The following is a 25,171-nucleotide window of genomic DNA, read 5'->3' as shown; positions in this document are numbered from 1 at the left end:
GGGAATACTGTTAAGTCTTCTATTTCCATACCATAAGTCAGAACAAGATCTAAGATATGATTAAAGTGGTGGGTGGACTCATTTACTTTTTGAGCAAAGCCAATAGAGTCTAATAATAGATTAAATGCAGTGTTGAGGCTGTCATTCTCAGCATCTGTGTGGATGTTAAAATCGCCCACTATAATTATCTTATCTGAGCTAAGCACTAAGTCAGACAAAAGGTCTGAAAATTCACAGAGAAACTCACAGTAACGACCAGGTGGACGATAGATAATAACAAATAAAACTGGTTTTTGGGACTTCCAATTTGGATGGACAAGACTAAGAGACAAGCTTTCAAATGAATTAAAGCTCTGTCTGGGTTTTTGATTAATTAATAAGCTGGAATGGAAGATTGCTGCTAATCCACCGCCCCGGCCCGTGCTACGAGCATTCTGACAGTTAGTGTGACTCGGGGGTGTTGACTCATTTAAACTAACATATTCATCCTGCTGTAACCAGGTTTCTGTTAGGCAGAATAAATCAATATGTTGATCAATTATTATATCATTTACCAACAGGGACTTAGAAGAGAGAGACCTAATGTTTAATAGACCACATTTAACTGTTTTAGTCTGTGGTGCAGTAGAAGGTGCTATATTATTTTTTCTTTTTGAATTTTTATGCTTAAATAGATTTTTGCTGGTTATTGGTGGTCTGGGAGCAGGCACCGTCTCTACGGGGATGGGGTAATGAGGGGATGGCAGGGGGAGAGAATATGTCCGAATAAACTCCTCATGCCGACTTCTTCTGAAAGTTCTCTGTTCTCTGACGACTTACTGGGTCAACAGAGCCTGAAATGTGGAAGTCTTCAACTTGAAACGGTGAGACGCTGCCGCCTCGAAGCGCAGATCGCCGTCAGGCGCCGTGGGCCGTCCTTACGGCGACACTACCAGACCAAAATCTCTCATCAGCCATTAAAATTTTTACCGAAAACCAGCTGAATTTATCGAATGGTGTCCACTCAGTTGTGCCTTACAGTTTTTGAACAAATTTTGACCAAACAAAGCAGCAGTCTCTGAGCCATTCCTAAACAATGAAAAAACGACGAGAGGGTGGGCCACTCCTCACTCAAAGACTGCCCACAGGCGAATGACGTAACCGACAGGCGTGAAAAAATCTCTCGCATGCCCACAAGGGTTCAAGCATGTCTGATGTAATCACACGTGATTCAAATCCATATGGTTTTTGAAAAAAATAATAAGGTCCGTTACTTTTATCACAGACCTCGTATTCACCTTTCTGTGTTTATACTGATTTTACAAAATAAACTCAATCAATCAAATCAATCAATACACATCTCATATGTCTCGCATCATACCTGTAGAATTCATGTTCTGGGGTACACATCTCGCATCATACCTGTAGAATACATGTTTCGGGGTACACATCTGGCATCATACCTGTAGAATTCATGTTCCGGGGTACACATCTCACATCATACCTGTAGAATTCATGTTCCGGGGTACACATCTCACATCATACCTGTAGAATTCATGTTCTGGGGTATGTGTCTCGTACCTGCAGCCACTTGGCATCGAAAAAAACTTATAAAACCTTAAAAAAAAACGATGTTTCTTTTTGTCTCTATTCTGGAGACTTTGGGACAGAACAACAAAAAGAAATGTCAACAAGATACAGGGACTGCGTGTGACCACACCCACCTTCACGTTTGCCACACCGTTCCCATAACCCGTCGACACTGTGATACCATCATCCTGTGTTACCTAAGAGGGAAAAAAAACAACCTGATTCAGTATTGTGACCTTTCTGGACCTGTCTCACCCTCCTGGACCTGTCTCCCTCTTGTGTCTCACACTTACCTGGATGGGCATGGCCACAGGGTGGCTCTGGCTGAGTTGCACCTGTTTCAAAGCCCCCTTCCTGTCATAGCGGATGCTGATGTACAGATCGAGGTTGGTCCGGCGGACTGTTCTGCTGTACGCAGTCACTGCCTCCAGAGTCAGAGCCACGTCCTGAGAGAGGAGGAGGACTCCACGTAAAACTGGATTGAGTCCCGCTCACAGACAGACACACAGCAACGCTCACATTAAGGACAGGTGTGTGTACCTGTACAGAGTAGAAGCCCTCCCCGTGGTGCTGGTCCTGGGTCAGCCAGGACAGGATGGGGCTGGCGTAGTGGATCCTCCCCTTCAACACAACAGGTGGGTAAATGTCAATATTTGTCATATGATCCCTGAACCAGCGCCTGTGGTCCCAGAGACAGGACCAGCAGCTCAGTCTGAGGTCTAACTCAGGTTTGATGGGATCTGATCTGGTCCAAGTCAGCATCAGTTGCAGAAAAGCCCCGCCCACTTTCAAGCAGATTAAGTATTAAACACGTATGTTTATTATTACAGATTGATGATGTCATCAGCAGTGTTTGTATTTTGAGTTGTTTGTAAACTTTTTAATATTATAATTACCAAAGTGACCAATAACAACACAAATAAAAAACAGGATGAATTATTTATTTATTTTTTAATCCATGACAAATTTTGATCTTGATGACTTTAAAGCGTTACCATGGAAACAAAGACAATAACAAAGAGAAGACTCACCTTGAGCAGCATCGCCAGCAGCATGTATGCCGTCGTCTCCACCGTCAGCCCGCTGGATTGGTCAGGTTTTAGCCAATCAGCTGTCACGCTGGGCTCCTGCCAGTACCTGAGCTCCACTGGGTTTCCTGCGCACACAGATCACACGGGTCGTTACCATCAGAACCGAGACCAGCTGAGTGCGCCCGCCGGGTCTCAGAAGACCGGGGCTGCGTCAGGAAGCCGGCAGAAAGTTTGTGCCAAATCCCAACACAGATCGTCTGCGGCGACGCTGAGTCCCCAGGGGCTGCCGCAAGACAAAACAACAACACGAACAAATCAATTAATCAATCAATCATCAATCAATAATAATTTAACTGAAATTAATGTAAAATGATAATTACACACATGAAATCACAGCTAATAAATTAATCAGCCATGTGCACACAAACCGACTGATCGAGCACATGATTGATTAAGTTGACTGACTGATTGACACCTGACCTTTCTGTCGGGCCAAATTCTCCAGGCTGCTGACGAGCTGAGTCACCACCATGCTGCTGGGGTCATGTAGGGTCAGTGCGTAAGTCGCTACTGCACGTGCATACACACTATGCACTTGCAGGGCATGCTGGGAAATATAGCTGGCTGCTGACCTCATGCTGTCAACATGGAACTAAAAGAGATGAAGAGCAGAGATAAGAGGCAAAAATGAGATGAAGAACACAAGGGAGGAGAGGAAGCGAGGAAACGTGGAGGGAGAGAAGAATGAGGAGATTTAAAGAGAAGAGAGAGTGTAAGACAAAAAACAAGAAGGAAACGGCCAACATGTAAGCAGGAGAGAAAAAATACGACGTGAGAAAAAGGGTTCTGACTTGGAGCTGGAGGATCAGGTCTTTGATGCTCGTGGCTCGTTTTAAGGCTATCAGTACGCAGGATGTCACATACACTGATTGGTCAATAGCATTCGCTCCGGCCCCCTGCAGCCAATCAGAAAACAGACATTACCAAAAAGACTTGTTTGAACTCACTCTTTGAAATTAAGCTCTACATTTGAGCCAAAGGGGAGGGGGGGTATAAACAGTTTCTGACCACAACTTTATAGGGTCTGTAGGATGATTTGTCCCCGAAGGAGCCGTCAGCCCCCTGAGTACTGTGGATCAACCAGGACACCGTCTCCGACAACGACTGATGATCCACAGTGACGATCGGATCTGCTGCAGCCAGAGTCTTCACCACCATCGCTGTCAGCCTGAAACCACATGGAGACGTTTAGACTGTTCATCGGCCTGTATTTTTGGATCTGTGTTCACTGATTTTTGCCTGTTGTTCTTGATTTTGGCCACCTGTTGTATTTGTCAACTCTAAACCTCTGTCAGGATTTCCCCTGGACTCAGTTTTTGTTTGTTTTACCAGTGTGTTGTGTTTGTTTCTCCACCAGATGGCGCCCTCAGTTTTGCTTTCACACTAGAGCATGACACGGGAGTGGATTTTCACTCCCGTCCCATCCCACTCCCAGAAAAAAAATCCCATCCTGTCCCAATCCTGTAAAGATGACTCCCAATCCCATCCCGCTCCCACTCAAAATCAGTCCCACTCCCGTATGTCTCACGCTGTGATCATCAATCAGGGACTGAATATGTAGTGACGTGGAGATGTCTGGAGTTTGACTGAAGATGTGAACATGTCCTGTCTCTGGTAGCAGCCTGTGAGCAGGACTTATGTCTCTTTTGTCCTTTATTTCACAATTATGACAGAGTTTTTGGAGCGAGCAGCGGAGTTTCTTTCTCTTTTTATTTTACGTGCGCGCGCGAGCGAATCGTCTGTGGAAAATATTTTATTAATTAACTACACAGATGTATAATAAAACAAATGGTGACTGGTTTCTAAACACAATTATGACAGAGTTTTTTGGTGGAAGAGCGAGGAGCAGCAAGCAGCGGAGTTTCTTTTTTTTTTAATTGTTTACATGTGCACGTGTGAACGGGACAGTTGATCCTCAAACTGGGTCCCGCAGAGGCGGAAGGACCGGTGAAAGCAGCCGTCATCCAGACGCACCTCCTGCAGCAAATAATGATACTCTCTGTATTGGGAGCTTTCCACAACAACTCGCTCCGTGTGATCAAGGTCCGTCATGTTAACTTGACTGACAACCGGAGCCAGCGAGCGGAATGGAAGCTCCTCCTATTTGATGACGCACCGGGGCGAATTTTCGTAGCAAAAGCAGAGCGACACACCGGGCGAAGGAGGCGCGTCCATCGCCACGCGACCCCTGCGAATTTGTAGCGTCTGATCGCGCCCGGTGTGACCGCGTTTTGGTTGTTTTAAATAGATGAAAATCATCATCTGTTTTTGGCATTCCCGCTCCTGCCCGCTCCCGTTCATTTTTATTCCCGTCCCATCCCAATCACGGGATTGATAAAATTTTGACTCCCATCCCGCGGGAATCCCGCAGGAATCACGTGACCCATGGGAATTCCCAAAAAATGTCATCCTCTATTTCACACCTGGATCAGATGAGTTACTGATGGACTATTGAAACTCTGACTTTCTGTTCATGAATTGCCAGATTCTTCCAGAAGCTTCTTAAGCTCTTATGGAACCAGGCCAGATACTTGCATGTTGCATGTCCTTTGCTGTCTGTTGCCTTGCTTTCCTTGTTTTTCCTCGCCAGCTTCTGAAGCCTCATCTATGATCCAGACAGATACCAGGAGGACCAAACCTGACTGCCACCTTGTGACCTTGACCGAGTCTTCCAGCTGTGTACTCAAGAGCTAAAGCTTTCTGCAGCTTAAGGTCAGGTAACGCTGGCCTCCCCCTCTAACTCCTGCATTAGCGTGAACTGTCTTTTCCTGATGTTCCAGACGATTCCAGTATGGCTCCCAAGCAGACCTGGACCCTGGCACTAACTACCTGCACCGCAACATCACTTTGGGAACTCCTTGGATCCCAGCATGGAGCGCGTCTCAACTAAATGCCAGTTAAGTTCTCCTTCATCTCAGTGGGATCCCATTCTCACTTGTTCCTGTTTGTGACTGTGCTATGATAAAGAACTATTCCAAGAACTCTGTTTAACCCTCTGGGGTCCGAGGGCATTTTTGGACAGTTCACTCACCTGGCATAAATGTTTTATTATTGCTGTTAAAAGCTCACCCTGCATCCCACAATTAAGTGGTATATCTCTTTTTTTTTCAGGACAACCTGTATTTTCAGAATACATATCCCATAGTAGTGTTTTATAAGTGTAATAAAGGTTTACAATCATAAATAAGAAAAGAAAAAATAAAGTGAAAACATATTTTCACACATATTTACTCAAAACACACAGCAACCTATAATAAACAACTATTTTGACACTTTATAAAGGTAGGGGGTCTTGTACAAAGAATGTACAAAAATAAACATTGTAAAATAAACTCAAATGCACATTTTGAACAATATATACAAAATGGTCTATGTGTTTTGTTTGTCTTTATGCCACATCCAGGGGCGTCGGACTGGGGGTGGGGGTGGGGGGGGGGGGGTAATCGGTATTATTCTACCCCTACTTGTGATAATGTCTTCTCATTGGCTGAGAAGATATCACATGACATGATACAGAGTGACTGTTGCCCTGTCAGGAGGGCAACAGTTCTTAAATTTCCCGTACTGTAGCCCTGCATATCAACCAATCAGGATGCAGCATTATCCTAGCGCATGTCAAAGTAGAACAAGCACGACCGGTTGCAACCAGTTTGACGCTGCTTCTTTCTGCGAGTGAGTTGTTTGTAAACACACATCGATATGGATCATTCAGGTAATCCAAGGTTTCAACTGATGACAGACGACGATTTAAACAATCTGCTGAAGAAAAGGATTCCAAAAACACTAAGAAAATTGTGAAAGGAGCAAAGATGGCCTTCGATGACTACTGCAGTGCCAGAAATATTAATTTAGCAGCTGCTGATGACCTCACCAGTCTCCTTGCTGAAACATTGAAACGATTCTATGCAGAAGTTCGCCAGGTAGGATTATTAATATGTGGTGAACACAGGTGACAGTTATTCTATAGGCATAAACAACTATGAAAATTAAAGTACATACATTAAATAGTAAATTTTCTGTGTTTTCAGCTGAATGGACAACTGTATTCGAAGAAATCTCTCGTGTCGTTGCGTTACGGTCTGCAAAAACATATGCAAGTCGCCTATGATGTGGACATTATGCATGACAGTCATTTTAAAGAAGCCAATGACATTTTTAAAGCTGTTGTTGTAAAACTGAAAAATGAGGGTAAAGCAGTCGTGAAACACAAAGCAGCAATTCCAAAAGATGAGATGCATAAACTGTATACATCAGCATGTCTGTCACCCGATACACCTGCAACTCTGCAAAACTGAGTGTTTACTGACATCATGATCTTCTTTGGTAACAGAGGAAGAGAAAATTTTATGAGAAATGCAGAAGGATGACTTCACGATTACAGCAGATGAAAATGGAGAAAAGTATGTTCAGATGAAAGACAAAAAGACTAAAAACCACACTGGATCTCTGCAAGATGATGGAGAAAGTACTGGTGGGAGGATGTATGCGACCAGCACGCCCCTGTGTCCAGTCAGCTCAATCAATCAATCAATCAATCAATCAATTTTTTTATATAGCGCCAACTCACAACAAACAGTTGCCCCAAGGCGCTTTATATTGTAAGGCAAGGCCATACAATAATTATGAAAAACCCCAACGGTCAAAACGACCCCCTGTGAGCAAGCACTTGGCTACAGTGGGAAGGAAAAACTCCCTTTTAACAGGAAGAAACCTCCAGCAGAACCAGGCTCAGGGAGGGGCAGTCTTCTGCTGGGACTGGTTGGGGCTGAGGGAGAGAACCAGGAAAAAGACATGCTGTGGAGGGGAGCAGAGATCAATCACTAATGATTAAATGCAGAGTGGTACATACAGAGCAAAAAGAGAAAGAAACAGTGCATCATGGGAACCCCCCAGCAGTCTACGTCTATAGCAGCATAACTAAGGGATGGTTCAGGGTCACCTGATCCAGCCCTAACTATAAGCTTTAGCAAAAAGGAAAGTTTTAAGCCTAATCTTAAAAGTAGAGAGGGTGTCTGTCTCCCTGATCTGAATTGGGAGCTGGTTCCACAGGAGAGGAGCCTGAAAGCTGAAGGCTCTGCCTCCCATTCTACTCTTACAAACCCTAGGAACTACAAGTAAGCCTGCAGTCTGAGAGCGAAGCGCTCTATTGGGGTGATATGGTACTATGAGGTCCCTAAATTAAGATGGGACCTGATTATTCAAAACCTTATAAGAAGAAGAATTTTAAATTCTATTCTAGAATTAACAGGAAGCCAATGAAGAGAGGCCAATATGGGTGAGATATGCTCTCTCCTTCTAGTCCCCGTCAGTACTCTAGCTGCAGCATTTTGAATTAACTGAAGGCTTTTTAGGGAACTTTTAGGACAACCTGATAATAATGAATTACAATAGTCCAGCCTAGAGGAAATAAATGCATGAATTAGTTTTTCAGCATCACTCTGAGACAAGACCTTTCTGATTTTAGAGATATTGCGTAAATGCAAAAAAGCAGTCCTACATATTTGTTTAATATGCGCTTTGAATGACATATCCTGATCAAAAATGACTCCAAGATTTCTCACAGTATTACTAGAGGTCAGGGTAATGCCATCCAGAGTAAGGATCTGGTTAGACACCATGTTTCTAAGATTTGTGGGGCCAAGTACAATAACTTCAGTTTTATCTGAGTTTAAAAGCAGGAAATTAGAGGTCATCCATGTCTTTATGTCTTTAAGACAATCCTGCAGTTTAGCTAATTGGTGCGTGTCCTCTGGCTTCATGGATAGATAAAGCTGGGTATCATCTGCGTAACAATGAAAATTTAAGCAATACCGTCTAATAATACTGCCTAAGGGAAGCATGTATAAAGTGAATAAAATTGGTCCTAGCACAGAACCTTGTGGAACTCCATAATTAACTTTAGTCTGTGAAGAAGATTCCCCATTTACATGAACAAATTGTAATCTATTAGACAAATATGATTCAAACCACCGCAGCGCAGTGCCTTTAATACCTATGGCATGCTCTAATCTCTGTAATAAAATTTTATGGTCAACAGTATCAAAAGCAGCACTGAGGTCTAACAGAACAAGCACAGAGATGAGTCCACTGTCCGAGGCCATAAGAAGATCATTTGTAACCTTCACTAATGCTGTTTCTGTACTATGATGAATTCTAAAACCTGACTGAAACTCTTCAAATAGACCATTCCTCTGCAGATGATCAGTTAGCTGTTTTACAACTACCCTTTCAAGAATTTTTGAGAGAAAAGGAAGGTTGGAGATTGGCCTATAATTAGCTAAGATAGCTGGGTCAAGTGATGGCTTTTTAAGTAATGGTTTAATTACTGCCACCTTAAAAGCCTGTGGTACATAGCCAACTAACAAAGATAGATTGATCATATTTAAGATCGAAGCATTAAATAATGGTAGGGCTTCCTTGAGCAGCCTGGTAGGAATGGGGTCTAATAAACATGTTGATGGTTTGGATGAAGTAACTAATGAAAATAACTCAGACAGAACAATCGGAGAGAAAGAGTCTAACCAAATACCGGCATCACTGAAAGCAGCCAAAGATAACGATACGTCTTTGGGATGGTTATGAGTAATTTTTTCTCTAATAGTTAAAATTTTGTTAGCAAAGAAAGTCATGAAGTCATTACTAGTTAAAGTTAATGGAATACTCAGCTCAATAGAGCTCTGACTCTTTGACAGCCTGGCTACAGTGCTGAAAAGAAACCTGGGGTTGTTCTTATTTTCTTCAATTAGTGATGAGTAGAAAGATGTCCTAGCTTTACGGAGGGCTTTTTTATAGAGCAACAGACTCTTTTTCCAGGCTAAGTGAAGATCTTCTAAATTAGTGAGACGCCATTTCCTCTCCAACTTACGGATTATCTGCTTTAAGCTACGAGTTTGTGAGTTATACCACGGAGTCAGGCACTTCTGATTTAAAGCTCTCTTTTTTAGAGGAGCTACAGCATCCAAAGTTGTCTTCAATGAGGATGTAAAACTACTGACGAGATACTCTATCTCACTTACAGAGTTTAGGTAGTTACTCTGCACTGTGTTGGTATATGGCATTAGAGAACATAAAGAAGGAATCATATCCTTAAACCTAGTTACAGCGCTTTCTGAAAGACTTCTAGTGTAATGAAACTTATTCCCCACTGCTGGGTAGTCCATCAGAGTAAATGTAAATGTTATTAAGAAATGATCAGACAGAAGGGAGTTTTCAGGGAATACTGTTAAGTCTTCTATTTCCATACCATAAGTCAGAACAAGATCTAAGATATGATTAAAGTGGTGGGTGGACTCATTTACTTTTTGCGCAAAGCCAATAGAGTCTAATAATAGATTAAATGCAGTGTTGAGGCTGTCATTCTCAGCATCTGTGTGGATGTTAAAATCGCCCACTATAATTATCTTATCTGAGCTAAGCACTAAGTCAGACAAAAGGTCTGAAAATTCACAGAGAAACTCACAGTAACGACCAGGTGGACGATAGATAATAACAAATAAAACTGGTTTTTGGGACTTCCAATTTGGATGGACAAGACTAAGAGTCAAGCTTTCAAATGAATTAAAGCTCTGTCTGGGTTTTTGATTAATTAATAAGCTGGAATGGAAGATTGCTGCTAATCCTCCGCCTCGGCCCGTGCTACGAGCATTCTGACAGTTAGTGTGACTCGGGGGTGTTGACTCATTTAAACTAACATATTCATCCTGCTGTAACCAGGTTTCTGTAAGGCAGAATAAATCAATATGTTGATCAATTATTATATCATTTACCAACAGGGACTTAGAAGAGAGAGACCTAATGTTTAATAGACCACATTTAACTGTTTTAGTCTGTGGTGCAGTTGAAGGTGCTATATTATTTTTTCTTTTTGAATTTTTATGCTTAAATAGATTTTTGCTGGTTATTGGTAGTCTGGGAGCAGGCACCGTCTCTACGGGGATGGGGTAATGAGGGGATGGCAGGGGGAGAGAAGCTGCAGAGAGGTGTGTAAGACTACAACTCTGCTTCCTGGTCCCAACCCTGGATAGTCACGGTTTGGAGGATTTAAGAAAATTGGCCAGATTTCTAGAAATGAGAGCTGCTCCATCCAAAGTGGGATGGATGCCGTCTCTCCTAACAAGACCAGGTCTTCCCCAGAAGCTTTGCCAATTATCTATGAAGCCCACCTCATTTTTTGGACACCACTCAGACAGCCAGCAATTCAAGGAGAACATGCGGCTAAACATGTCACTCCCGGTCTGATTGGGGAGGGGCCCAGAGAAAACTACAGAGTCCGACATTGTTTTTGCAAAGTTACACACCGATTTAATGTTAATTTTAGTGACCTCCGATTGGCGTAACCGGGTGTCATTACTGCCGACGTGAATTACAATCTTACCAAATTTACGCTTAGCCTTAGCCAGCAGTTTCAAATTTCCTTCAATGTCGCCTGCTCTGGCCCCCGGAAGACAATTGACTATGGTTGCTGGTGTCGCTAACTTGACATTTCGCAAAACAGAGTCGCCAATAACCAGAGTTTGATCCTCGGCGGGTGTGTCGTCGAGTGGGGAAAAACGGTTAGAGATGTGAACGGGCTGGCGGTGTACACGGGGCTTCTGTTTAGGGCTACGCTTCCTCCTCACAGTCACCCAGTCAGCCTGCTTTCCCGGCTGCTCGGGATCTGCCAGGGGGTAACTAACGGCGGCTAAGCTACCTTGGTCCGCACCGACTACAGGGGCCTGGCTAGCTGTAGAATTTTCCACGGTGCGGAGCCGAGTCTCCAATTCGCCCAGCCTGGCCTCCAAAGCTACGAATAAGCTACACTTATTATAAGTACCATTACTGCTAAAGGAGGCCGAGGAATAACTAAACATTTCACACCCAGAGCAGAAAAGTGCGGGAGAGACAGGAGAAGCCGCCATGCTAAACCGGCTAAGAGCTAGTAGCTACACTAAGCTAGCGGATTCCTAAAAACATGCAAAGTGAATAATGTGTAAATAATTTAGAGGTGATTCAGCAGAAGGAGTGCTTTAGTTAAGGCACGTAAAGATTACACTGGGAAACAAATCGTAATCTAGATAACTAGATCAATCTAACTGCGCAGATTAAACAGCTAACAGATACAGAAAAACACAGCTGTGCTTCGGAACAGGAAGTGATACAATACCGCAGTGAGAGCCAACCACCAGTAGAGGCAAGCAAGTGATGCCCTCTTTGGCAGCGCCCAAAGAGGGCATCTAATAAGGCAACTGCTGCTGTCTGGAATGAGAATGCACCGTTGGGGAAAAACACTCTTGGTGAAAAAATGAAATTGCTGTCAAAAGAGGCCGGTTTGCACATGACCTACACCAATCACTGTCTCCGGGCTACCACTATAACAACACTGGATCGGCAAGGACTTGAATCAAGACATATAATCGGTGTCACTGGTCACAAACAGGAATCAAGCCTGAAGCATTATCGCCAAGTTGAAAGTGAAAAAAGAAAACAGATGAGTGATGCTCTCAGCACACTAGCATCGTCCAGCACTGTTACGCACTCACCTGGACTACAAGACCCAGTACAAGCTGTGCCGTCCAGCTATAAACCTATGTCGCCAGTGACACAGGTGGGACAGGTGCTCTCCTCCAAGATCATCAACATTAAAGATTGTATGGTCAATATTGTTGTTAAGGACTAATGTGTTTTCAAGACTTTAATCCAAGTATGGAGCTAAATGTTCTAGCTCCATAGCAGTTCTAAAATAAGAAATAGACTTTAATCAATGTTCACAGTTAAAATAAGAGTATATTTGTTAAGTTTATGGTATAAATGTGTTCTAGTTTATGGTATAAATGTATTCTGGCCTAATGAAATAAAACTACAAAACTATGTTTTTTTATTGAACCAATCATTTTTATTATAAAGGTGCCCTATAAAAGCCCAGTTTGTAAATTTTTAGTCTACTAGAGCATCAACAGGGTAGAATAAAACAAATGTTGACTGGTGATTTCGGGCAACAGTCATTTTGACATCACATTTAGTCTTTTTGTCTTTCCACCTCCCTCAGGTGACAAAATGACTGTTGCCCGAAATCACCAGTCAATATTTGTATACTATGTACCCAGGGCCCAGAGCATGGGGGGAGCCCACAAAAAACTGGCATTAAATACATTTTTGTGTTGCATGTTATTAATGTCCACACAATTCATGTTGTAAAAGAATATAATTAGAATGAATGTATAAATGTTGCAAAACATAATTCTGCTCTAACAATAATATTGAAAGATCTCTGAGGGCCCTTCCACCCCTGCACAGTTGTACAATGGTTTAGTCCAGGCGCACAGGCGGCACTCTGCCCCCCACACACACATCCCAAACGGGATCTCACAGAAAGAGGAGGTGTTTAGTAGTGCTGAAACAACTAATCAATTTAATCGATTATTAAAATAGATGTTAACTAATTTAGTCATCGTTGTTAGTTAGTTAGTTGTTAAATAACTTTATTTTACCGCAAATGTTTCGTTTCTTCCATATAAATCAACTGTTTTTGCAGTGTGGCTTTGCTTTGAACCTTGAACCAATTGAAGCAGTGCTTCGCAGATCGAAGCAGTGCTTCCATCTGGTGCTTTGTTGATTCAGTGTTTTATTTCGCTTAATGTTAATTTTTCCCCACTAAAACCCCAAAGAGCATATGTCTGTGAGTAATATTTACCTTTTTATGTTAATCTGACCTGTTATGGTTTTCTGAAACAGTTGATAGATGTATTTTATAACTTAAAAACGAGACCGATGCTAATGCGTTAGCATGTTTGTGGCGTTTTCAATGTGAAGTTAGCATTAAGTTGTTGCAGCTGTCAGCAGCTGTGTATCTTACTAAATATAACATATTACACTTTCATCAGGCCTTTAAAATACTTTTGTGGACTCTTGCTGTAATATGTTGTCAGTGGTGGAAATCTCTTTGTGGTGTGTCGGTGATGTATATACGAGGGCTGTCAATAAAGTAACGGTCCTTTTTATTTTTTTCAAAAACTATATGGATTTCATTCATATGTTTTTACGTCAGACATGCTTGAACCCTCGTGCGCATGCGTGAGTTTTTCCACGCCTGTCGGTGACGTCATTCGCCTGTGAGCACTCCTTGTGGGAGGAGTCGTCCAGCCCCTCGTCGGAATTCCTTTGTCTGAGAAGTTGCTGAGAGACTGGCGCGTTGTTTGATCAAAATTTTTTCTAAACCTGTGAGACACATCGAAGTGGACACGGTTCGAAAAATTAAGATGGTTTTCGGTGAAAATTTTAACGGCTGATGAGAGATTTTGAGGTGATTCTGTCGCTTTAAGGACTTCCCACGGTGTGAGACGTCGCTCAGCGCTCTCAGGCGGCGTCATCAGCCTGTTTCAAGCTGAAAACCTCCACATTTCAGGCTCTATTGATCCAGGACGTCGTGAGAGAACAGAGAAGTTCCAGAAGAAGTCGGTTTCAGCATTTTATCCGGATATTCCACTGTTAAAGGAGATTTTTTTAATGAAAGACATGCGGACGGATCCGCGCGTCGGGACGCAGCCGGCGCGGTGCGGCGGCACAGGAAAAACACCTCCGTGTTGATAACCATTTGTAAAATCCAGGCGGCTTTTGATGGCTTTCAGTGGAGTGAGTATATGAGAAATTGTTTAACAGCTGGACATGTTCCAACTTGTCCTTAAGGCTTCCAACAGAGGTGTTTTTCCTGTGGCGGAGCGTCACGGCAGCTGTGAGCCGACGCTGCAATCCGTCCGCACGTCTTTCATTAAAAAATCTCCTTTAACAGTGGAATATCCGGATAAAATGCTGAAACCGACTTCTTCTGAAACTTCTCTGTTCTCTCACGACGTCCTGGATCAATAGAGCCTGAAATGTGAAGGTTTTCAGCTTGAAACAGGCTGACGACGGCGCCTGAGAGCGCTGAGCGACGTCTCACACCGTGGGAAGTCCTTAAAGCGACAGAATCACCTCAAAATCTCTCATCAGCCGTTAAAATTTTCACCGAAAACCAGCTTAATTTTTCGAACCGTGTCCACTTCGATGTGTCTCACAGGTTTAGAAAAAATTTTGATCAAACAATGCGCCAGTCTCTCAGCAACTTCTCAGACAAAGGAATTCCGACGAGGGGCTGGACAACTCCTCCCACAAGGAGTGCTCACAGGCGAATGACGTCACCGACAGGCGTGGAAAAACTCACGCATCGCACGAGGGTTCAAGCATGTCTGACGTAAAAACATATGAATGAAATCCATATAGTTTTTGAAAAAAATTAAAAGGACCGTTACTTTATTGACAGACCTCGTATGTATGTGCAAAATAAAACAAAACACTGCTCCAGGTATGTTTTTGACGAGAATATAACATCATAACTTTGTTACAAGGTCAAACGTTGATGTTGTGTGACAAAGGCCTTTTAATAATAACTCACTTAAAGAAATAATGGCAAAACTCACATGGAAGTAAAAAACAAAAACAAAAAACGATTAATCGAAAAATAATCGACTGATGAACTGATTAGTAAAATAATCGTTAGTTGCAGCCCCATTGTTTAGGCTGAAATAAAATGTCTTTCCTAAAAAGTCAAAGTCTGGATTTCAAAAAAGAAGAGAAAAAAGGACAGGGAAAGAAAACTAAATGAGGGAAAGCAGCTGCTAACCAAATTCTGTGAAAAGAGAGGTGAGCTTGAAATATTGCTCCCCCAACTTTAAAAAGGGTTCTGACTCCCAGGTGTGATCTAAGGTATACATGATTTAGACCTGGTTTGACTACACATTAGAAATTTGGTGTTTGCATTAATAAAAAAAGAACAGTGTGTGTGTGTGTGTGGGGGGGGGGGGGGGGGGTGTCCTTCAGTATGGCTAGTACCTAGGGTCCAGGATTTGGTGCTATGCCCCTGGCCACATCTCAAAGCAATTTCTATCTGCTATTACACAAAGCACAACACAAACTTTTTACTTAAATGGAGTTTGACTCTCTCTTGGAACGTTTTTCAGTATGTAAACAACCTCTTTTCACAGTTTGAGGCCCTGTTAACCCCCCCCTTCATTCAAATGCGTAATTAGCACTTTACGAGTGAGAGTGAGAGAGGCTTATTCAACAATATTCCCTGGCCAACTAAGTGAATCATGTTGTGAAAGTGTAGGTACACGGACCCACAACAGGGGGCGCAATGAACGGACAATGGAGAAAGGTGAATAACAAGTTTTACTGTTGTGAAAAGAGCACAACCAATACAACAATTAATAATTTGGAGTTTGAAGCCGAAATCTGCTGGTGTCGTGTGGGCAGGCTCGAAGGTAGTCGAACCGGAACCACCCAGATTTCCTCTGCCACCGAACCCCAGAAGTACTGGAACCGCCAAGTCCCGAATTCCCAGGTGGCCACTGCCTCCGCTCGTCGGATCCGGTACTGCTGGCGGGAAAGAGCACAAACACACAGGTATGGATGCGACAGCACCCAGTAGACGGAGAGGGGAGAAGCCGCCTCCACCTCTTGTTACAATGAAGCAGGAAAGGTGAGTACTTATCCAAGCAAGTAGCTTTCTGTAGTCAGCTGTCCTGAAAAGGTTTACCAAGGTTTATCAGAGTCTTCAATATGAGCTTGCAGAGAAGGTTACCTTAATCTCAAGGCGATATCTCGGCACTGAGGTGGAGACGCTGTCCTGCTGATATACCTCCGTCCTGAGTGCAGTCAGCTGTGTCCAGTAATGGGTGACAGCTGTCACCCTGGCAGCCCTCGTCGGCGGCAGCGCCCTCTGGTGCCTGGAGCCCGCACTCCAGGCAGGGCGCCCTCTGGTGGTGGTGGGCCAGCAGTACCTCCTCTTCAGCGGCCCACACAACAGGACCCCCCCCTCAACGGGCGCCTCCTGGCGCACGACCGGGCTTGTCCGGATGGCGACGGTAGAAGTCGGCCAGGAGGGCCGGGTCCAGGATGAAGCTCCTCTTCACCCAGGAGCGTTCTTCGGGGCCGTACCCCTCCCAGTCCACCAGGTACTGAAGACCCCGACCCATTCGACGGACATCGAGGAGCCGACGCACGGTCCAAGCCGGTTCCCCGTCGATGATCCGGGCAGGAGGTGGTGCCGGACCCGGGGTGCAGAGGGGTGAGGTGTGATGGGGCTTTATCCGGGAGACGTGGAATACCGGGTGAATCCGCAGCGAGGCCGGCAACTGAAGCCTCACTGCGGCGGGATTGATGATTTTGAGGACCTTGAAGGGGCCGATGTATCGGTCTTGGAGCTTGGGGGAGTCCACTTGAAGGGGAATGTCCTTGGTGGACAACCATACCTCCTGCCCAGGACGATACGTGGGAGCCGGGGCCCGCCGCCGGTCTGCATGTGTCTTCGCTCTCGTCCGGGCCTTCAACAAGGCAGAGCGGGCGGCACGCCACACCCGACGGCACCTCCGTAGGTGGGCCTGGACCGAGGGCACACCGACCTCTCCCTCGACCACCGGAAACAAGGGGGGCTGATACCCCAAGCACACCTCAAACGGGGAGAGGCCGGTGGCTGATGACACTTGGCTGTTGTGAGCGTACTCGATCCAGGCCAGGTGGGTACTCCAGGCCGTCGGGTGCGCGGCTGTCACACAGCGTAGTGTCTGCTCCAAGTCCTGGTTCGCCCGCTCTGCTTGCCCGTTGGTCTGGGGATGATACCCAGACGAGAGGCTGACCGTGGCCCCCAGTTCCCGGCAGAAGCTCCTCCAGACGTGTGAGGTGAACTGGGGACCGCGATCGGAGACGATGTCTGATGGTATACCATGCAGACGGACGACGTGGTGGACCAGGAGGTCCGCTGTCTCCTGGGCCGTTGGAAGCTTCGGGAGGGCCACGAAGTGGGCCGCCTTGGAGAAACGGTCCACTATCGTGAAGACGACGGTGTTTCCCTGGGACGGCGGGAGACCCGTGACGAAGTCCAGGCCGATGTGGGACCAGGGGCGATGAGGCACGGGCAGTGGCTGTAGCTGCCCTGAGGTCTTCTGGTGGTTGGCCTTGCCCCTGGCGCAGGTGGTACAGGCCTGGACGTAATCCCGGACATCGGCCTCCAGGGATGCCCACCAGAAGCGTTGCCGGACGACTGTCACGGTCCTTCGCACCCCCGGGTGACAGGAGAGCTTAGAACCGTGACAGAAGTCTAGGACTGCGGCCCTGGCCTCTGGTGGGACGTATAGTTTGTTCTTTGGTCCGTTTCCGGGGTCCGGGACACGGGTCAGGGCCTCCCGGACGGTCTTCTCCACGTCCCAGGTGAGGGCGGCCACGATAGCGGACTCCGGGATGATGGGATCCGGGGGATCCGACGGTTCCGTTTTGACCTCATCTTCGTGCACCCGGGACAATGCATCCGATCTCTGGTTCTTGGTCCCGGGGCGGTAGGTAATCCGGAAGTCAAAACGGCCAAAGAACAGTGACCAGCGGGCTTGCCTGGGGTTCAGACGCTTAGCGGTCCTGATGTACTCCAGGTTCCGATGGTCAGTGAAAACCGTGAATGGCACGGCTGTTCCCTCCAACAGATGTCTCCACTCTTCGAGGGCCTCTTTCACAGCAAGGAGTTCCCGATTGCCGACGTCATAGTTCCGTTCAGCGGGGGTCAACCTGCGGGAAAAATAGGCACACGGGTGAAGGACCTTATCGGTCTTCCCGCTCTGGGAGAGCACCGCTCCTATCCCTGAGTCCGAGGCATCCACTTCAACCACTAACTGGCGGCTAGGATCGGGCTGCACCAGAACTGGTGCAGACGAGAAGCGCCGTTTCAACTCCTTGAACGCGGCCTCGCACCGGTCCGACCAGGTGAAGGGAACTTTTGGAGAGGTCAGGGCTGTCAGGGGGCTAACTACCTGACTGTAGCCCTTGATGAACCTCCTGTAGAAATTAGCAAAGCCGAGGAACTGTTGCAGCTTCCTACGGCTTGTGGGTTGGGGCCAGTCTCTCACCGCCGCAACCTTGGCCGGGTCCGGGCGACGGAGTTAGAGGAGATGATAAACCCCAGGAAGGACAAAGAAGTGCGGTGGAACTCACACTTCTCGCCCTTCACAAACAGACGGTTCTCCAACAACCGCTGTAGGACCTGACGTACATGCTTGACATGGGTCTCAGGATCCGGAGAAAGATGAGTATATCGTCTAGATATACGAAGACGAACCGGTGCAGGAAGTCCCGCAAGACATCGTTTACCAACGCTTGGAAGGTCGCGGGAGCATTAGTGAGACCGAACGGCATGACCAGGTACTCAAAATGACCTAAGGGGGTGTTAAATGCCGTCTTCCATTCGTCTCCCTTCCGAATCCGAACCAAATGGTACGCGTTCCTAAGATCCAGCTTGGTGAAGATTCTGGCTCCATGCAAGGGGTGAACACTGAATCCAACAAGGGCAACGGGTATCGGTTGCGAACCGTGATCTCATTCAACCCCCTGTAATCAATGCATGGACGAAGTCCGCCATCTTTTTTACCCACAAAAAAGAAACCAGCGCCCATCGGTGAGGTGGAATTCCGGATCAACCCGGCGGCTAATGAGTCCCGGATGTAGGTCTCCATTGATTCGCGTTCCGGCCGTGAGAGGTTGTACAGCCTACTGGACGGGAACTCACTGCCTGGAACCAAATCAATGGCACAATCGTACGGGCGGTGGGGAGGAAGCGTGAGAGCCAGATCCTTGCTGAACACGTCCGCAAGGTCATGGTACTCCGCTGGCACCGCCTTCAGATTGGGCGGGACTCGGACCTCCTCCTTAGCTTGGGAGCCGGGCGGAACCGAGGAACCGAGACACTCCCGATGGCAGGTTTCGCTCCACTGAACCACCACCCCGGACGGCCAATCAATCCGGGGATTGTGCTTAAGCATCCATGGAAATCCTAAAACCACACGGGAGGTGGCCTGAGTCACGAAGAACTCGATCACCTCCCGGTGGTTGCCTGACACCACCAGAGTTACTGGAGGTGTCTTGTGTGTGATTGGTGGGAGTAGGGAGCCATCTAGTGCTCGAACCTGCACAGGCGAGGTAAGAGCCACCAGAGGGAGCCCTATCTCCCTGGCCCATCTACTGTCTAGCAGATTCCCCTCAGAGCCCGTGTCCACCAGTGCTGGGGCCTTCAGGGTTGAATCCTCAAACAGGATCGTGACTGGGAGTCGTGTAGCAATGTGGGTATGTCCCACGTGAATGTTTTGGCCCACCCCTGGCCCAGTCTCTAAGGGCGGGCGTTTGGCGTTTGACCCGCTCGGGGCAGTCTCTCACATGGTGCTCTATTGAACCACAAACAAGACACGCTCCGTGGGTCCATCTCCTTTGTGCATCTGGTGCCCTAAATGTTGCCCTACTCGTGTCCCTAGCTTCGTCAGTAGGGGGAGCTGTGACCCCACGGAGCGCAGGAACAGAGGAGCGTGGGGAGGGCGGAGCTCGATCGGACCCGGAAGGGAGAGGGACGACGCGTGCCTGGCCACGCCCTTCCGCCTCGTTCCCGACGGCGTTCTTCTAACCGGTTGTCGAGTCGTATACTAGATCGATGAGCCCATCTAAATCCCGCGGTTCGTCCTTAGCCACCAGGTGCTCTTTTAGGACCAGAGACAGTCCGTTTACAAGGCAGCGCGGAGGGCAGTGCTATTCCAGCCGGATCTCGCCGCCGCGATGCGGAAGTGCGACTGCATAGGCAGCTGCGCTCCGACGCCCCTGTCGTATGGACAGTAGTGCGGTTGAAGCGGACTCGCCTCTGTTGGGATGATCGAACACCGTTCTGAGCTCCCGTACAAACCCATCGTATGAATGAAGGAGCCGTGAGTTCTGCTCCCAGAGCGCTGTAGCCCACGCGCGTGCCTCCCCGCGAAGCAGGTTTATGACATAAGCTACTTTGCTAGCGTCAGTCGCGTACATCACGGGACGCTGTGCGAAGACGAGCGAACATTGCATCAAAAAAAATCCGCGCACGTCTCCACACAGCCTCCGTACGGTTCTGGAGGGCTTATGTAAGCTTCTGGGGACGGAGGAAGGGACCGTTGAACGACCAGTGGAACGTCACTCTCACACGCAGGGTCCTCGGGAGGGAGAGCCGCAGCGGCGCCCGGAGGGCGCGCTTCCACTTGTGCGGCGAGAGCCTCCACCCTGCGGTTTAGGAGAACGTGCTGCTCGGTCATGAAATCGATCCGAGTGGTGAAAGCGGTGAGGATCCGCTGCAACTCACCGACTACCCCTCCCGAAGCCGCCGCTGCGCCCTGTTCTTCCATTGGCCGTTCAACAGCCGGTTGACGCCCCTCGGGATCCATGACGCTGGCCGAGATATCCTGTTGTGAAAGTGTAGGTACACGGACCCACAACAGGGGGCGCAATGAACGGACAATGGAGAAAGGTGAATAACAAGTTTTACTGTGTGAAAAGAGCACAACCAATACAACAATTAATAATTTGGAGTTTGAAGCCGAAATCTGCTGGTGTCGTGTGGGCAGGCTCGAAGGTAGGAGGCGTCCGTCCTAGTCGAACCGGAACCACCCAGATTTCCTCTGCCACCGAACCCCAGAAGTACTGGAACCGCCAAGTCCCGAATTCCCAGGTGGCCACTGCCTCCGCTCGTCGGATCCGGTACTGCTGGCGGGAAAGAGCACAAACACACAGGTATGGATGCGACAGCACCCAGTAGACGGAGAGGGGAGAAGCCGCCTCCACCTCTTGTTACAATGAAGCAGGAAAGGTGAGTACTTATCCAAGCAAGTAGCTTTCTGTAGTCAGCTGTCCTGAAAAGGTTTACCAAGGTTTATCAGAGTCTTCAATATGAGCTTGCAGAGAAGGTTACCTTAATCTCAAGGCGATATCTCGGCACTGAGGTGGAGACGCTGTCCTGCTGATATACCTCCGTCCTGAGTGCAGTCAGCTGTGTCCAGTAATGGGTGACAGCTGTCACCCTGGCAGCCCTCGTCGGCGGCAGCGCCCTCTGGTGCCTGGAGCCCGCACTCCAGGCAGGGCGCCCTCTGGTGGTGGTGGGCCAGCAGTACCTCCTCTTCAGCGGCCCACACAACAGAATCATTTCTCTCAGTGACGATCTTCGTTCGACCACGTGAGGTTGTAAGAGACCCTCTTAAGCCCCTTGCACACTGGGGCTGCTCCCAGTTGCTCCCTGTGGTGTCATGACAACGCAGGAATTTCTGCATCAGGTGTGCGCAGCAGGGGGCAGAGAGGAGGTGAGAACGCAGCCTGCAGGTTCTCTGCACAGAGAAGTCAGAGTGCACAGTTTGGCTGCAGACAGACTGTGCACTCTGACTTCTCTTCTAGTTTATATTTGTTCTTGTGCTGAGCTGCAGGTCTGCGCTCTGAGTTCTGTTATAGTTTATCTTTCCTCCTTTGACCATGAGATGCACGCGCGCACGAGCGAACCGTCCTTAAGCAAATGTGGAGATGTCTGGAGTTCTACTTGATGTTGACATGTCCTGTCTCAGGACTTATGTCCTTTTTTGTCCTTTTTTTAACTGTGATGTGAGAGTTTGAGCAGAGAACAAGGAACTAATGCCTGCAGCCGACTTTTTTTTTAATTTTAATTGTTCACACGTGTGCGCGTGAACGAACGTCCATGAGTGGACTAGAGATGTCCGGACTTTTTGCTGGATATTTCTGGCAATCAGTCTATGAGGAGGACTTTTATGGATTTTATTTAAACACCTTTGTGAGAGAAGAAGCTGCTGCTGCCTCACAGTGTGTCTCTTCACCAGACAGCTCCACACAGAGAGGAGCTGAGCTGCAATCAGCATTTTTTTCTGTGGTCTTTTTTTCCAGCATGTAGTTTTTACTGCATTAAGTACACGGGATAAAAACAATCCTGCGTGATTATACTGCGGGAACAATGAAACACAGCAGGAATCATAAATTGGCGTCGGGTAACGTTGCCTTGTGAGTGTGTGGCCACTTAAACCACTTAATTCTGCGTCGAGCAGAGGACGCAGAAAAAATTAAACATGTTTAATTTTTGTTTGCATCCCTCACGCTGCTGTGGTGCCAAGGTGCATTGTCTCGGCACTAGGTTGCTTCCACGTGGCATCGTCATAACGACGCACAACACAACTGGGAGCAGCCCCGGTGTGAAAAGGGCTTTAGAAGAGAACTTTATTTCAGGAACTCTGAAACAATCTGTGTTAACCCTTTTATGAACTGTGACTGTTTGAGGCTCTGGCGTTACGAGTGCATTTCACTCACCCTGTGTGTTTTCTTCCTTAGTTCCTGGTTTCTTAATTCCTAATTTCACTGGTAGAGGCGGGCCACTCTCCATACTACAGGCAGCCCAGCGCAGCATTTTGTTTCATTTATTGTAAATAAATATATTTTCCTTTTGTACTCCTCTCCGTGCCCAGCTCCCTGCGTTTGGGTCCATAGTATGAAATGGTTCAGTTCCACCTGAACCCCTAACCACGACAGTGTCTGTATTTTTGGATCCGTGTTCACTGATTTTTGCCTGTCCTTCCTGGTTTTGGTCACCTGTTGTATTGTTAACTGTACTCTAAACCTTCTGTTCTGTTTAGAGTTTGCTCCATCACAGGAGTGTGGCTGCTTCTTTAATATACGGCACTCTTATTTATTAAAATTAATACATTTTCAAGAATTGTTCTTGAAAGTTGTTCTTGAAAGTTTCAAGTTTAATTTCAAACTACATTGTGTCATGTTATCTTGGTGAGAACTACACAAAACAAATGTCAGGGGAAATCTTTGTGACTGTCGGCATATTGGATTTTAGAATCATCAAATATTGAAATCAGTATTGGTCATAAAAATCCTGCATGAGTCATCCTCTCTTTTTCGTCACATCACTGAAGATGGTGTGTGTGTGTGTTGGTTCTGACCAGGTGCTGGGTTCTCGGTTCTTCCACATGCTGTAGCTGAAGTCTACGCTGCTCCTGAAGGAGGCGACACTGATCAGACCTAAACAAAGACATGCAGCATGACCTTTATCCTTTGGACAAAGACACTAACTGATCTCAGGATGATGCTCCGTGTCTTTTTTCTTCTCACCAGTTTTGATCCTATTTCGCAGGTTTGCTGCGTTCTTGAAGATGTTGGGTCCCAGGATGTCCCAGTGTCTGGTCATTTCCAGATACTGGTACACCTGGATGAGAGGGAGGAGCCCACTAAGCTCCGCCTCCCCTGAGCCTGCAGGTAAGTTGACAAGCTGCTGGAGGCCCTTTTGGTCATTGATCACAGTCAGGATTTCACTTATAACCTCCCCTGATGGCACAACACACAAATCACATGATCACAGGCACAACAAATCTCTAACACACCACTAGGTGGCGATCTAGTGGTATTTCTAGTGTTTTTGACATTGCAGTTCATGGAATGTGTGTTAATAGAATTCGTAATAATTTGGATGGATAGTAGAAAAAACCCAGAGAATGTGTTGACCCCACAATCTCCTTTAAAAATGTAACTAATATTTGGCACCAGTTTAGGGAGGTGATTATTTAGTGGATAAGCGTTGGGCTTCAGACCAGAGGATCTTCAGTTCAAAATCTAGCCAGACCGGAAAAATCACTAAGGACCCTTGGGCAAGGTCCTTAATCTCTAGTTGCTCCCTATGTGTAGTGAGCACCAAGCGTGGCAGCACCCTGACATTGGTGTGTGTTTGTATGAATGGGTTAATGTGAGTCATAATTGTAAAGTGCTTCGAGCTTCTGATGCAGATGGAAAAGCACGATATAAATGCAGTCCATTTACCATTTAGGTGGCGATCACACCACTAGGTGGCGATCACTTGAAGATTCTTATTTCAGAACCAATGCTAATTTTAGCTCATTTTGTCAGCGTATGATGCTAGTGTTAGTTCATCCTGTCTGTGTGAAGCTATAATGGTAGCTTGTCCTGTCAGCACATGATGCTGACTGGATCATTTTAGCTCATTTTAGCTCATCATGCCAGTATGTGATGCTAATATTAGATAAATGTGTCATCGTATGATGTTTATTTTAGCTCATCCTACCTGTGTGTGACGCTAAAGTTAGCTTGTCCTATCAGTGAGTGATGCTAATCTTACCTCAGTGTGTCAACATGTGATGGTAATGGTACGTCATTCTGTCGGTGTGTGACGCTAATGTTAGCCTGTCCTGACGCGTGTGACGCTAATGTTAGCCTGTCCTGACGCGTGTGATGCTAATGTTAGCTTGTCCTGACGCATGTGACGCTAAGGTTAGCTTGTCATTTCAGGCTAATGTGCACAGATCAGCGCTCGTCAGGAAATGGGGTCAAACAAAGGATTTATTTAATCAGATGTAACAGTAATTTGTCATGAAGACATTTATAACTTTAACTTAAAAATAATTCAAACATTTTTATTATGTGTCAAACTGATCCAGAAGAGAAAAGATGTTTAGACGTCATACAACTGCGTCATTTTCATGGAGGAAGAAGATAATTATGTCTGCAAAGGACGCAATAAAATCATTGGCATTTATTTATTTATTTATCTGTCTGTCTGTTAGCAGGATTATGTCAAAACTATGGCATGGATTTTGAAGAAATTTTAACCACAGATAGATATTAGGCCATGGAAGACTCCACTGAATTTTGGAGGTGAT

The 25,171-nt window shown here is 46.4% G+C and overlaps 1 protein-coding gene across 1 annotated transcript in view; it reads right to left on the bottom strand.

Annotated features, from left to right (window-relative positions):
* Positions 1–25,171, bottom strand: part of c5 (complement component 5) — a 94,410-nt gene that overhangs the window by 50,627 nt on the left and 18,612 nt on the right. The window contains exons 15-23 of the mRNA XM_034165217.1: positions 23,613–23,825; positions 23,444–23,522; positions 3,669–3,828; positions 3,452–3,556; positions 3,081–3,252; positions 2,601–2,725; positions 2,110–2,190; positions 1,863–2,015; positions 1,704–1,766 (exon numbers count right to left, since the gene is read on the bottom strand). Of these exons, the coding sequence (XP_034021108.1) occupies positions 1,704–1,766; positions 1,863–2,015; positions 2,110–2,190; positions 2,601–2,725; positions 3,081–3,252; positions 3,452–3,556; positions 3,669–3,828; positions 23,444–23,522; positions 23,613–23,825 (1,151 nt within the window). The remainder of the gene's footprint in view (positions 1–1,703; positions 1,767–1,862; positions 2,016–2,109; positions 2,191–2,600; positions 2,726–3,080; positions 3,253–3,451; positions 3,557–3,668; positions 3,829–23,443; positions 23,523–23,612; positions 23,826–25,171) is intronic.

The sequence above is a fragment of the Thalassophryne amazonica genome, unplaced genomic scaffold (assembly GCF_902500255.1).
Source record: "Thalassophryne amazonica unplaced genomic scaffold, fThaAma1.1, whole genome shotgun sequence".
Taxonomy (NCBI): Eukaryota; Metazoa; Chordata; class Actinopteri; order Batrachoidiformes; family Batrachoididae; genus Thalassophryne; species Thalassophryne amazonica.
This window is presented reverse-complemented; position numbering and strand designations above follow the sequence as displayed.